Source organism: Myotis daubentonii, chromosome 15 (genome assembly GCF_963259705.1).
Source record: "Myotis daubentonii chromosome 15, mMyoDau2.1, whole genome shotgun sequence".
Lineage (NCBI taxonomy): Eukaryota > Metazoa > Chordata > Mammalia > Chiroptera > Vespertilionidae > Myotis > Myotis daubentonii.
This window is the reverse complement of record NC_081854.1, coordinates 896,617-912,245: the sequence shown is the minus strand read 5'-3', so window position 1 is coordinate 912,245 and position 15,629 is coordinate 896,617. Positions and strand designations below refer to the sequence as shown.

General features: G+C 46.0%; 1 protein-coding gene across 1 annotated transcript; it reads left to right on the top strand.

Moving 5' to 3' along the window:
• Positions 1–5,874: 5,874 nt before the first annotated feature.
• LOC132216469 (zinc finger protein 547-like) lies at positions 5,875–7,988 on the top strand. Its single transcript, XM_059665684.1, has one exon. It carries the CDS (start codon positions 6,279–6,281, stop codon positions 6,837–6,839), a length of 561 nt encoding a protein of 186 aa, XP_059521667.1. The 5' UTR covers positions 5,875–6,278; the 3' UTR covers positions 6,840–7,988.
• Positions 7,989–15,629: the final 7,641 nt, after the last annotated feature.

The following is a 15,629-nucleotide window of genomic DNA, read 5'->3' as shown; positions in this document are numbered from 1 at the left end:
CCCTCTCCTTGGCCCTGCACAGTCCCCGGCAAGAGACGGGCACCACGTGGGCATGATAATGGGGCCCATCGAGTAAGTATGTCAGGGTCTCCTCCTGACCACCTGAGTGTGACTTCAGCCTGTGAGGTGCTCTGACCAATGAAATGTGCTGGGAGTGAAGCCTGTCACCTCTAACAGAAGAGTCTGGAAACACGGAAACTGGCCACCCGCTATGTCCATCTCTGATAACACCCAACAGTACCTACATGGGTGGTCTCTCCTTTATCCTGGTCTCAGGAGAACATGGGTGCACATGGGGTATGAACAAGAAAGATGCCTTCTTTAATAAAAGCCACTAAAACTTTGGGAATGTTTATTACCCATAATAAGATCTAGCTGGACCTAATGGGAATGCATCAACTATTCTACTCTATAGAAGAGAGCAGAGCCTAACATTAGAAGCCAGAGCTGTGTTATTAGAGACACATGGGCTTGACTTCCAACCCTGCCTTTATTAACACTACAATCAGGCAACTTACCTCGAGTCTCTGAGTCTGGATTTCATCTTGATAAAATAGATCCTGAAATGATCTCAAGTCGTGGAGAGGATTGAGTGAAATAATAATAATGCAGGTAAAGCATTGAATCCAGGGCCTGGCACATGTAGTGAACATTCAGTAACTGTTAGCTCCATAGCTGCACACTGTGTGCTGACTGCAGACATGCAGACAATGTAGGAAATGTCGACTCGTTGGCCTCTGTGTCCTTTCAAATATTGCTTTTAAGCGAATAGGATGGAATTATGTATATATTATCATAGCCTTATTTTTCTCTTAATAATGTGCTATTTCTGTGTTAAAAGTAAAAACTCTGGCCCTATCCAGTTTGGCTCAGTGGATAGAGCATTGGCCTGCAGACTGAAAGGTCCCGAGTTCAATTCCGGTCAAGGGCATGCACCTTGGTTGCAGGCACATACGCAGTAGGGGGTGTGCAGGTGGCAGCTGATAGATGTTTCTCTCTCATTGATGTTTCTAACTCTCTACCCATCTCCCTTCCTCTCTGTAAAAAATCAATAAAACATATTTTATAAAATGATAATAATAAAAAAAAGAACTCTGAGGGCTGGAGTGGTTCCGTTGTTTGAGTGTCCTCCTATGTACACAAAGGTTGCAATTCCTGGTGAAGCCACAAGACAAGTTCCTTGTTGGATGACCAGACGGTGGGTAAGAGAGGGGAGGAGGCTCCCCACCTGTGTTTCTTTCTCTCTCTCTCTCTCTTTCTCTCTCTCTCTCTCATTTTCTCTCTTAAAATAAAATTTTTTAAAAGTAACTATCTACATATCCATTTAGATTTTTGGTCTACAGGAATAATTGACATAATTTTTACCTCAGAAAGCATTTACAGCTTCATGGAATCTGAAATAATATCTCCAAATAAGGGCTCCGTTGCAGACAACACTCCCCATAACCCGCCACCAGCCACCAAAACCTCAGGTTGTCTTTTCCCACAGCCATTCGGGCGCCCCAACACCAATCTTCTCAATGGCCTGGCAGTGACTGCGATCCTAATGCCACCTGCGCGGCCTGGAAAGTTCCTTACCCAAAGGGCAATGCGCCTAATGATGGCTGCGTTTAGCCAATGAAAGCCCAGGGGAGGCGCCTGAGCCTGGCGCTCATTGGTTTGGGCCTGACTCCCAGATTAAACCTCCTGGTGATCAGTTTCACCTCAACGTTCTATCGACTTAGTTAGAGCTCCCAGTGGGCAGCATCAGGACTAGGACAAGCCGACAGAGGCAGCGTCCCCGCTGTGCAGGGGGTATCTGAGGCTTGTTGACCTGCAGCAGGCGGGATTGTGGTCTCCATGCTTCCCGGACTCCTCTCTGCTTCCTGAGGTCAACTCAGCCTCACCCCACTTACCCTCCATCCTACGGTGCTGGCGTCCCTCAGGCCCTGCAGCTCGCCTCCCAGCACCCAGAACAGTGAGTAGCTTGTAGGTGACACAGCATGTGATGGGGTGAAAGCGGGTGACGGGCTGCAATGCCGCTCAGTCAGGCCGTGGGGCTGTGGCTGAGGTGTGAGGACTCGGGAATCCCAGAAGATGAGGCAACGTTTTGTGTGAAGAGTTTTACTTTCATCCTCAGGACACTGGGGCCATGGGTGGTTGTGAACAGCAGAGGGACGTGTCTCAGGTAGGGGTCTAAACATTTCCACAAACTGCTGATGAGAACACATTAGAGGGAGAGGATAGTAGTGATGGACCGGATTAAGAAGTCCTTTGAAAGATAAAGAACTTGGCAAGAATGGGCACAGAGGACTGAGCCCTGAGGGATGCGGGCCTCACCCTGCCCAGGAGCTGGGTCAGGGCCGTGAGTGGCATGAGCCCCTGGATCCTGGCAGTGGGTGCCAGGCCCTCAACAGACCTTTAGTTCCCTCTGGTTCCTGCAAAGGCAGAGTCACTTAGGGGACCTGGTTTGTGGAGGTGATTTCAGGGCCTCACACTCTTGTGGCCTCTGAGTTAGTGGGGTCCTGGGTCTGTGCAGCCTCTCTTCCTGCCCTGGGACCTGCAGACACTCAGCCCAGAATCCTAAGTCCATGACTAAGGTTGTGAAGGGGTCCATGTTTTTCTGGCAAACAGTGGAATGAGATGTGTGAGGTCCTTCCAGGGACAGGTTCCCCATGTGGTAGAGGCTCAGAGTGAAGACAGCTGGTTCTGGAACCTGCAGGAATGCTTTTCTCTTGAATGGGAACCGGTGAGAATGGGAGAGGAGTCAGGTCTTGAGGAGCTTTGTGATGACATGGTTGTCTGTTTTGCAGGTGATGGGGGAAAAGGGAGATTTGGAGCAGTGGAGGCAGGTGATCTGACTCAGGTCTCATTAGAGGCCCTGTGGCTGCAGCATGGAGAGCAATATGGGTGAGAGGGAGGTGGTGTGATCATCTGGCAGAATGTGATGATACCTGGCCCCTGATGGTGGCCATGGAGATGGAAGACACAGTTGGAACCGGGATTGGTATTTTATGTGTGGCTACCTGGATTTTCTAATTTTGAAGTTGACAGAGAGAGAGAGGTAAGAGTCAGAGATGAGATGAAAGTTTGTATTTCGCATCCCGGTATATGGAAGCACCATTATCTGGCATGAAGACCCTCATAGTGCAAAGGTTCATGTTCATTGCAAATAAACATGAACAAACACTTATTTTGGCCTCTTAGGGTATAAGATATTTCAGAGAGCTGTTAAAGAGTATCTGGAACTTGGAGGTGTTGAAGATGACTCAAAAGGAGTGAACACCACTTGGACCAGAGGGCAATTGAAGATCATAATTTTATTTTATTTATTTATTTTTCATCATTTTATTTTAATTTTGAGGCCCTAGGTTAGTGATGGCAAACCTTTTGAGCACGGTATGTCAGCATTTTAAAAAACCCTAATTTAACTCTGGTGCCATGTCACATATAGAAATTTATTGATATTTGCAACCAGAGTAAAACAAAGATTTATATTTTTGATATTTATTTTATATATTTAAATGCCATTTAACAAAGAAAAATCAACCAAAAACATGAGTTTGCGTATCACCTCTGACACGCGTGTCAACGGTTTGCCATCACTGCCCTAGGTCAATGGAAAGAAGGTGAGATTGGGGCTGGTGCATATTTCCTTATTAAATACTCACCAGGAATATTCTGTGAGCTTTGGTGTGACCAGACTGAGTGCAACACTCCAGACCACACAAAGGTATCAGAGCCAGGAGGGTGAAGCATGAGGCCATGTTTTTTTCATGTCTCTGAGGGAGATCTGGGTGATAACAAGAGTATTGCCTGAGAAAATAAGTGATAAATCGTTCACATTTTCTTTATGGCCAACAACTCTCTATTCCCTATGTTGGTGACACCCACTGTATCGACAAGAGGCAGTGTGGCCTACATGTGAGGCCCAGAGCTCAGGTATCTGCTCTCTGCTCAACTGCCTTTATTGTTGCGGGAAGACACAGTAACAGTAGGAATGTAAGGAGAGAGTGATTTTGATGGGCGAAACACCTGGTGTCTTGTCTGATGAAGTGTGGAGGGAGCAAATGGATGTGGAGGGTGGGAATTATGAAGAACTTGAAATTCTTGGAGAAAAGCTAATCGTGGATTGAACTGTACCCATTTTTATAGAATATGAACTTTGAGGACGTGGCCATTGTCTTCTCTGAGGAGGAGTGGGGGATCCTTGATGAGGCTCAGAGACTTCTGTACTGCAATGTGATGCTGGAAGTGTTTGCACTCGTCTCATCTGCAGGTAACACCTTCACGTTTGTCCCAATGTCCTGAGGTGATGTCTACTGTTCGTTTATTTTCCAAACGTAGCTCTCACAACCAGACCATGGGCTCTACTAATATCCCCCACTGTCCTTTCAAATGGGCTGTGGCTGCCAGGGGCGAGCTGTGTGTGAAGTCTTGAGCTCTGGACTCCCCAAGCATCCCTTACACCCACTGCCTCAGAAAATGCAAAAAGTGTCTGGGAGTCAGGAGTCTTGCAATGAGCTTAATGGGACCCACTTTGAACTTTCTCTTCCTGGGAGGGTGACTACGTCCTCATGGCTTCCACTTCTGCACCATTCATCCAGGTAAGGCTCTTTGTGACGCCTGTGCCCGGTTATCGTGTTTACTTACATGAACTGTAGCTGTACTTGTAACGTCCTACCTGAATTGTTGTTTGTAATATTTCCTTCCCTGAATACTATTGGAATCTAAATTTCTCAGGGTTAGTGCTGGCTGCTCATTTCCCTCATATTTCATTAATACTCTTAATATTTAATTTGTATGTATTTATAGAGTAGAAGGTTCATAGAGAACCCTGTATTCTATCTCAGGGTGAACTGGTAAGATGGTCTCTGATGAGGCCTGATCCTGCTGATTGGAAACTGGGGGAAGGTGTCACATGAGGGCTTTTCAGATCACACCAGGAACCTGCTTGTGTCCAACCATCTTTAGGTGCAAGTGCGTTTGTCACCACCTTATTTCTACATTTTCTTTACTATTATTGACATTTTGATGACTGATCATTTCATGTGTGACTTCATGGCTTTTGGCTACCTTCATGTTGTCACCTTTTTGCATCACCTGTCCCTGGGCACTGCTCCCTGTGCTGTATTCTCCTGCATGGTGTGTTGTGAGGTGCACATACAGGCTTAAGTAGTCTTTGAATCCCTGCTACTGAATTTTACTTGATATAAGACATAAGCAACCTTCTGAACAGCTTTCCCATGTCACCAGCAGTCAAGCTCTGCTGAGCACTGTTAGCAGAAGAATGAACTGACGATCTTGCTTTGATTCCATGTGGTGCTTGCCATCTTTGTGTCATATTTCTGGTGAGGCTTTCACTGTTTTGTGATATTCAGAGTCCCAGAATTTCACAGGAGCCCTTTCCAAATCCGTCCAGCACATCTGTTATTTTCAGACAATTGCATGGAACGCATGTATGATGTGCAACATATTTTTGTAATGGAACTTCCCTCATCACCGTAGTCAATATCCAATTCCTCCCGATTTCTCTGTTTTCAGGTTGTTGTCATAAAACGGATGATGAGGAGGCCTGTTCTGAGCAGAGTGTATCTGTACAAGGAGAGTCACAGGTCAGGGCGTCTAAGACAGAGCCAGCAACCCAGAGGACCCATGTGTGTAAGCGGTGTTTCTCTGTGTTCAAAGACATTCTGCACCTGACTGAGTCACAGGCAGCATACCTTGAGCAGAAATCCTTCTGCAATGACACCCGTGTGAGAGACTTCTGTTTCAGTGCAAACCCTCGCCAGCAACAGCGGGAAGCCAGTGGAGAGAAACCCTGGAAAGAAGCTGTGAAACGGGCATCATCTGTGGCCAGGTGCAGCTTCTATTTATCAGGGCTGCCTTCATCCAGGAGAGAGGTTGGGGAAGACTTGCCAGCCATCTCAGACCTTCTCCAGCCCCAGGCCCCTGTCAACACTGACGAGCCACACAGTGGCAGTGAGATTTCCCAGAAACGTCTCAGTGGAAAAGTTCATAACCAGTGGGGTCAATGTGGAAATGCTGCCAGCCACAACCAGAAAGTTGTTCAACAGAGCGTTTGCAAGGGAGCAGTGAATTATGCAAGTAACAAATCCAAAAAAATTTTTAGAGGAATCTCTAGCCTCATTCGACATAGGAAAGTTCACACTGGAGAAAAGCCATATGAGTGTAGTGATTGTGGGAAGGCCTTCAGATATAAGACTAACCTCAATCAACACCACAGACTTCACATTGGAGAAAAGCCCTATGTGTGTAGTGACTGTGGGAAGTTATTCATGTATATCTCTGTTCTTAATCGGCACCAGAGAGTTCACACTGGAGAAAAGCCATATGAGTGTAATGATTGTGGCAAGACTTTCAGTCATAGGTACAACCTCACTGAACATCAGAGAGTTCACACTGGAGAAAAACCTTATGAGTGCAGTGAATGTGGGAAATCTTTTAGATGCCATAGTACCCTTTTTACCCACAGGAGAATTCACACAGGAGAAAGGCCTCATGAGTGTAGTGAATGTGGGCAGTTCTTCAGGCATAGAAATACCCTTACTAAGCACCAGAGAGTTCACACTGGAGAAAAACCTTATGAGTGTAGTGAATGTGGGCAGTCCTTCAGACGAAGGCATTCCCTCACTGAACACCAGAGAATTCACACTGGAGAAAAACCTTATGAATGCAGTGAATGTGGGAAATTTTTTAGATGCCATAGTAACCTTTTTGCACACAAGAGAGTTCACACAGGAGAAAGGCCTCATGAGTGTATTGAATGTGGGAAATCTTTTAGCCAAAAATCTCACCTCCTTAGACACCTGATTGTTCACAATGGAGAAAAGCTTTAAATGTGCACCAAATACTTTCTTTTGCTCATTGACAATAACAACATTGAAAGGGTCTTTTTGATACACATTTAACAGAACATGAACCCCTTTTATCACAACATTTACTCCGTTGGAATCCTCATAAAATTTCAAGTACAAGCGATGCTTTAAATAACTGCATGGCACTTGCTAAGCTGCTTGGGCCTACTACCCGATTGAAATCACTGGGAGTATTCCAGGCTGAGGCGATTTCACCTCCACCACCTGGCTCACCTGAACAGGGTGCCTCAGTCACAACCCCTGCACGGTCAGGGAAAAGGAATTCTGTGTTCTCACCTCGGCCTGAGCAAACTGTGATTACTCCAAGCTTGTGGGAGGATCTTCATTCTTTTCTGAATAGGAAATGGAGTTGATTGAGGGTTCATCCAGCGCACCCATCCTCAGCTAAGAAGAGCTACCTCTCTCAGAGACATAGTGGCTCTCACCTTATGCTGCGATGAATTGCTTCAGGTTCCAATTCACCAACCTGCAAACCCATGGAATTTTCTAACACGTCTCTGGTTTCTGATCTTTTTGTCCAGGTGCTTTTACTCATGTACTAGTACCTTTCATTTTGTTGGTCCTATTCATCGCCTGGATTGATTTGAAAGCACACTTGGGATCTGTCCGCATGTGCAGGGGAACAGACATTGTGGGAATCCCCAACCTACTGTGCTCCGAAAGTCAAGGCGTGGACTCAGAAAATCACGTTGTCCAGTATTCACTTGTAATGCAATGCTGCCCTAGACCTGGAAAGAAAGCCGGCATGACTTGGTGGTTCTCATTTGCAGCCTGGTGCCTCCTATGATTGCGGTCTGAGGCCATCCTGAAGATGGGGGTGGGGGGCTTTGTTGTGCTTCTGTGAACAATGTGAATCATATTCTCTGTTCACAGTGTGTATTACATACTCTCAAGGTGCCCTGTGCCGTTATGAATGACATTTCATAGGCTGGTGTCGCTTGTATTGAGACTCTGAGGGTTAGGTTGAACTACAATTGGGTCAGAAACCCTGTGTTCATAGTGAGTGGGAAAGAGTGCAGTGAATTAGGTGAATCGCGCCTCTTCTGAACGTTACCCACAAAGGACTAAGGACATGTGACTTGTGTGGTCATCGTGGACATGCGTTCTCAGTTCCTCCATCACTGTTTTTTGTGGCTAAAGTAATTTTTAGAGAAAATAATCCAAAAGGTCTGTGTCCTCTTCTGTCCTCTCTAAGGTGTTCACTTCAAGGTTTGCTCTATAGGCAAGACCTCAAATCTAGAGGAAAGGTAATCCTGTAGTCATTCCCCGGATGTGGCATTTGTGACGCAGTCGGCATTGCTGTGATTCCGATGGCCGTAGTCTTCAGTGCTGCCAACATTTGCTGCCACTGAGGCAAGGCTGGTGCTCCCAGGAAATTAGGAGAGAGATGGTAGAGCCCATATAGGGTTGTCATTTTAATTTTCTAACAAGACAGGGATATCTAGGCCTTTATTTTGAAGCACAATTTCAGGACTTTTTTAGGTATATTTGCCACTGACATGCAACAAAATGCACTGTCTAATGTGTACTCTTTGGTGAGCGGGGACATAGGGGTCCAGCTCTAAAATGGTCACTTATGACATAAACTTATCTCTCATCTATATACAGGTTCGGGCAAAACCAGGCATACAGATGTGAACATGCAAAACACAGAGTTGACTCTCTATTTTTCTAAATAAGTATTTTACATATTTAAAAACATTTTTATTGACTATTCGCAAAGAGAGGAAGGGGGAGAGAGAGAGAGAGAGAGAGAGAGAGAGAGAGAGAGAGAGAGAGAGAGAAAGAAAGAGAGAAAGAAATGGTGATATTAGAAAGACACATAGACAGCTGCCTCCTACACGTAACCTAAATGGCATCCAGGCAGGCACGTCTTTTGAGTTGGAATGGAACTAGTGACCTTTTAGGGCAAGGGATGGTGCTCAAACACCTGACCCTCACTGGCAGGGAGGAAATTATTCTTGTTTTTATTATTTTTAAATTATTGTAGTAATTTCCATGCCAGCAGCTCTACACTTTCTTGTGCCACACCGTGTACTTACCTCCTGCCCTTTTGTAATCTCTCCTCTGCCTTCCCCAGCCCTAAATGCAGTCATTGATTTTCCTTCCTTTACAAGATTAGTTCATATGTTTCATAATTCCATAAGCACTATAAGGGGTACACAAATATTGCTTTCCTTCATGCTACACAGTTATCTTGAGATTCAACATGAATGCTTATATGGATAGTTGATTATTTTTTATTGCTGAGTCCTATTGTGTTCTGCGAATAACCACTTGATCTATTGATCTGTCAATGGTTTTAGTTATCCAGGTTTGGGATATTAAAAATAAATCTGCTGGGAATATTGCCTTCAGTTATTTATATAGAAGTATGTTTTACTTATCAAACTGATGCAGTGTAGGCGAATGTTTTACCTGTTAGTATATGCAGAACTGTGTTCTAAAATGGTCATTCCCTTTGCCTTTCCACCCACCCACAGTAATGAAATTTCTAGTTTTTCCACGGACCTGCCAGCACATGCGATATTTAATCTTTTTAATATTAAGCCAAGAAATGAGTATAATGTTAACTTGCTTTGTTTTAATTCCATTTCCCTAATAAATTTTTATGGTGAACGTTTTTTCAAGCTTTATTTATACTGTCTTTGTCTCCTTTGTGGAAATGTCTGGTCAGAATCTTTTGCCAATTTTTTTTTTTTTTTTTTTTTTATTTTTTTTAAATATATATTTTATTGATTTTTTACAGAGAGGAAGGGAGAGAGATAGAGAGTTAGAAACATCGATGAGAGAGAAACATCGATCAGCTGCCTCCTGCACATCTCCCACTGGGGATGTGCCCGCAACCCAGGTACATGCCCTTGACCGGAATCGAACCTGGGACCCTCAGTCCGCAGGCCGACGCTCTATCCACTGAGCCAAACCGGTTTCGGCTCTTTTGCCAATTTTTTAAATGAACTTATTATTTTAACTAGTAGGTTAGTGCAGCATCTAAGATATATTTATTCATTTCACTCAATCCTCAATGACTCAACTGAAATCATTGCAATGTAAAACTATATATATATATTTTAAAATATATTTTTTATTGATTTTAGAGAATAAGGGAGATGGATAGAAAGATAGAAATATCAATGATGAGAGAGAATCATTGACCGGCTACCTCCTGCACACCCCCTACTTGGGATTAAACCCACAAGCCAGGAATGTGCCCTTGCTTGGAATTGAACCCAGGACCCTTCAGTTCCCAGGTCAACACTCTGTCCACTGAGCCAAACCAGCTAGGCCTCAACCCCTTAATGCCTATATATATATATATATATATATATATATATATATATATTCTTTTAAAATATATTTTATTAACTTTTTACAGAGAGGAAGATACATCAATGAGAGAGAAACATCGATTAACTACTTCCTGCACACCTCCTCATGGGGATGTGCCCACAACCAAGGTACATACCCTTGACCGGAAATGAACCTGGGACCTTTCAGTCCGCAGGCCGACGCTCTATCCACTGAGACAAACTGGTTAGGGCTAAATATATTTTTATTGATTTCAGAGAGGAAGGAAGAGGGACAGAGAGACACAGAGAGAAAAACATCAATGATGAGAGAGAATCATTGTTCAGCTGCCTCTTGCACGTCCCCTACTGGGTATTGAGCCCACAACCTGTGCATGTGCCCTTGACCGCAATCAAACCTGGGACCCCTCAGTCCACAAGCTGATGCTCTATCCAGTGAGCCAAACCAGCTAGGGCCCCTTAATTCTTTTTGAAAATTGTAATCCTCATCTGAGGATATTGCTTTAGAGAGAGAGGAAGGGAAGGCACAGACAAAAAAAGGAATATCCACGTGAGAGGAAACATGGTCTGGTTGCCTTCCATAAATGCCGGACAGCAGATCAAATCTGCAACCTAGATCTGCGCCCTCACCAGGAACTGAACATGCTCTTTGATTTAAGTGGGCGAATGAAATGAAGCTTCAAGAGATTGAGTCGCCTGGCCAGGGCAGCACCTGAAATCTTCCCGTTTCCTTCAAGACCATGAGTTAGTATGACTCCGCATTTGGGGGAGTGTTTGTTTTGCATGTTGCCTGTTGGTTGTATGTGTGAATTGGCTGTCCCCTTGGGTGTTCCTGATGTGTGTATTGTGTTCTCTTTGTGTCTGTGTTCTATGTCCGTGTATGTATGACTGCTCTGGCGTGTGTGTGTGTGTGTGTGTGTGTGTGTGTGTGTGTGTGTGTGTGAGCATCATTCCGGGGCTTCTGGGCTTTGATCATCTCCTGGGAGTGCGTGGCCAACCAGGACCCTGGGGCCACGAGGGGAATTAGGGCCACAGATCTCTTCATTGTGGATGGAGGGAAATATGGAGGAACCGCATTTAGCACAGGTTCCTGCACAGAAGCCACAGGGTCACCACTGATGTTACCTGCAGCATTTTGACCATCAGCCCCACCTGATGGAGCCCTCACCTGGGCAACGCAAAAGATCCAGGGCCTTGGAGGCAGGGTTGGGATTGATGTTCATGTAAAAGCACGTGGATGCTGGAGGCTTGCAGCCTGTGCCCTTCCCAATCAACCCTCTTAACTTGTGAGTCTTCACCTCCACCCGAGTCTGTGACTGGAGGCAGCCAGGGGTTTACCCAGAGTCACACTCAGAAGTGGTTCTGAGTTTGCTGCCAATGCCATCTGCCCAAACTCCTTTTTGAGGTTCACTGCTTTGGAACTTGTCAGGATAGTTTAGGGCAGCGGTTCAAAACCTGTTGGTCGCGACCCTTTGACAGTCGAACGACCCTTTCACAGGGGTCGCCTAAGACCATCCTGCATATCAGATATTTACATGACAATTCATAACAGTAGCAACATTACAGTTATGAAGTAGCAACAAAAATAATGTTATGGTTGGGTCACAACATGAGGAACTGTATTTAAAGGGCCAGAAGGTTGAGAACTAGTGGTTTAGGGCAACTAAGGGACAAAGTCCACCTGGATGAGGAGACAGGGACCCTTCTTGAGGACTCCCACTGTCATTTCCTACCCATCCCCACCCCTCTCCTTGGCCCTGCACAGTCCCCGACAAGAGGCTGGCAGCACGTAGTCATGTTCATGCGGCCCATCGAGTAAGTATGTCAGGGTCTCCTCCTGACCACCTGAGTGTGACTTCAGCCTGTGATGTGCTCTGACCAATGAAATGTGCTGGGAGTGAAGCCTGTGGCCCATAACAGAAGAGTCTGGAAACACGGAGACTGGCCACCCCCTATGTCGATCTCTGATAAAACCCAGCAGGAACCTACATGGGTGGTCTCTCCTTCATCCTGGTCTCAGGAGAACAAGGGTGCACATGGGGTATGAACAAGAAAGATACCTTCTTTTTAGGAGCCACCAAAACTTTGGGGCTGTTTGTTACCCATAACATCTAACCTGTCCGAATGGGAATGCATCTCCTAGTCTGCCCTCTAGGAGGCAGCAGAGCTCAACATGACTAGCCAGTGCTGTGTTATTAGAGACACAGGGGTTTGACTTCCAGCCCTGCCTTTATTAACTCTACAATCAGGCAATTTACCTCGAATCTGTGAGTCTGGATTTCAACCTGATAAAATAGATGCTAAAACGATCTCAAGTTGTGGAGAGGATTGATTGAAATAATAATAATGCAGGTAAAGCATTGAATCCAGGGCCTGGCACCTGTTGTGAACATTCAGTAAATGTTAGCTCGAAAGCTGCCCAATGTGTGCTGACTGCAGACATGCAGACAACGTAGGAAATGTCAACTTTTTGGCCTCTGTGTCCTCTCAAATATTGCTTTTAAGTGAATAGGATAGGATTATGTATTTTCTTTCATAGCCGTATTTTCCTCTTAATAATGTGGTATTTCTGTGTTAAAAATAAAAACACTGGCCCTACCTGGATTGGCTCAGTGGATAGAGTGTCGGCCTGTGTACTGAAAGATCCCAGGTTTGATTCTGGTCAAGGGCATGTACCTTGGTTGGTGGCACATCCCCAGTAGGGAGTGTGTAGGAGGCAGGTCATCAATGTTTCTAACTCTCAATCCCTCTCCCTTCCTCTCTGTAAAAAAATAAATAAAATAGGTTGAAAAAATAATAAAATAAAAACTCTAATGGCTGGAGTGGTTCCGTTGTTTGATTGTCCTCCCACGTAGGCAAAGGTTGCAATTCCTGGTGAGGACACAAGACAGGTTCCTGGCTGGATGCCAAGACGGTGGGTAAGGGAGGGGAGGAGGCACCCGACCTGTGTTTCTCTCTCTCCCTATCATTTTCTCTCTCTCTAAAAATGAAATTTAAAAAAGTAACTATCTACATATCCATTTAGATTTGTGGTCTACAGGAATAATTGACATAATTTTCACCTCAGGGGGCATTCTGAGCTTCATGGAATCTGAAATAATATCTCCAAATAAGGGCTCCGCTGCAGACAACACTCCCCATAACCCTGCCACCAGCCACCAAAACCGAAGGTTGTCATTTCCCACAGCCTTTTGGGCGCCCCAACACCAATATTCTCAATGGCCAGCCAGTGACTGGGATCCTAATGCCACCTGTGCGGCCTGGAAAGTATCTCACCCAAAGGGCAATGCGCCTAATGGTGGGTGCCTTTAGCCAATGAAAGCCCAGGAGAGGCCCCTGAGCCTGGCGCTCATTGGTTTGGGCGTGACTCCCAGATTAAACCTCCAGGTGGTCAGTTTCACCTCGTTGTTCTATCTACTTAGGGGGCCCAGTGGGCGGCATCAGGACTAGGACAAGCCATCAGAGGCAGCGTCCCCGCTGTGCAGGGAGTGTCTGAGACTTGTAGACCTGCAGCAGGTGGGCTTGAGGTCTCCATGCTTCCCAGACTCCTCTCTGCTTCCTGAGGTCAACTCAGCCTCACCCCATTTACCCTCTGACGAACCACGCTGTCAGGCCCTGCAGCTGCCTTCCCAGCACCCAGAACAGTCAGTAGCTTGTAGGTGACACAGCATATGATGGGGTGAAAGAGGGTGACGGGCTGCAATGCCACTCAGTCATGCCATGCGGGTATGGCTGACCTGTGAGGACTCAGGAAACCCAGGCCTGTTTTGTGTTTTAAGGCAACAAAGGCCGAAACCGGTTTGGCTCAGTGGATAGATCATCCGCCTGGGGACTGAAAGGTCCCTCGTTCGATTCCGGTCAGGGGCATCTACCTTGGTTGTGGGCACATCCCCAGTGGGAGATGTGCAGGAGGCAGCTGATCGATGTTTCTAACTCTCTCTCTCCCTTCCTCTCTGTGAAAAATCAATAAAATATATATTTTTTAAAAAAATAAAGGCAACAAAGAAGATGAGACAAAGTTTTGTGTGAGGAGTTTTACGTTCATCCTCAGGACGCTGGGGCCATGGGTGGTTGTGAACAGCAGAAGGACTTTGTCTGAGGTAGGGTTCTAAACATTTCCCCAAACTGCTGATAAGAATCACACCTTAAAAGGGGGAGGAGAGGAGTTAGGGGTGGGATGGAGGAGTCCTTTGAAAGATAAGGAACTTGACGAGAGTGTGCACTGAGCACCCAGCCCTGGAGGAATGCAGGCATCACACAGCACCAGGGCTGGGCCAGGGCCCTGAGCAGTCTGAGCCCCCGGGTCCTGGGGTGGGTGCCAGGCCCTCACCAGACCTATAGTTCCCACAGGTTCCTTCAGTTGCAGAGCCACTTAAGAGTCTGGGTTGTGGAGGTGATTTCAGGACCTTACACTCTCGTGTCCTCTGAGGTCGTGGTGTCCTGGGGCTGTCCGCCCTCCTCCTGCCCTGGGACCTACAGATACTCAGTCCAGAATTCTAAGTCCATGAATAAGGTTGTATGAAGTGGTCCATGTTTTTCAGGCAAACAGTGGAATGAGATGTAGGAGGTCCTTCCAGGCACAGGTTTCACATGTGGTCGAGGCTCAGAGTGAAGACAGCTGGTTCAGGAACCTGCAGGAATGCTTTGCTCTTTGATGGGAACATGTAAGAATGGGAGATGAGTCAGGTCTAGAGCAGCATTGTGACCACACGGTTGTCTGTTCTGCAGGTGATGGGGCAATGGGAGATTTGGAGCAGCGGAGGCAGGTGATCTGACTCAGGTCTCATTAGATGCCCTGTGGCTGCAGTGTGGAGAGCAATATGGGTGATAGGGAGGTGGTGAGATCGTCTGGGAGAGTGGGATGGTAACTGGCCCCTTATGGTAGCCCTGGAGATGGAAGACACAGTTGGATCTGGGATTAGTATTTTAGGTGTGGCCACCTGTATTTTCTAATTTTGAGTTTGAAAGAGGGGCGGGGTGGGGTAAGAGTCAGAGATGAGATGAAGGTTTGTATTTAGCATCTGGGGATTTGGAAGCACCATCATCTGGCATGAAGACATTCATAGTGGGAAGGTTCATATTCATTGCAGATAAACACGAACAAACACTTGTTTGTGCCTGTTAGGGTATGAGGTATTTGAGAGAGCAGTTAAAGAGCATCTGGGACTCGGAGGAGTTGTTCAAGGTGAAGACTACTCAAAAGGAGTGAAGACCACTGGACCAGAGAGGAGTTGTAGATCCTCATTTTATTTTAATTCGAGGCCCTACGTCCATGGAAAGAAGGTGAGTTTGGGTCTGGTGCATATTTACTTATTAAACACTCACCAGGAATATTCTGTGAGCCTTGGTGTGGCCACACTGAGTGCAACACCCCAGGATACTCGAAGGCTCACAATATTCCGGGTGAGTGTTTAATAAGTAAATATGCACCAGCCCCATTCTC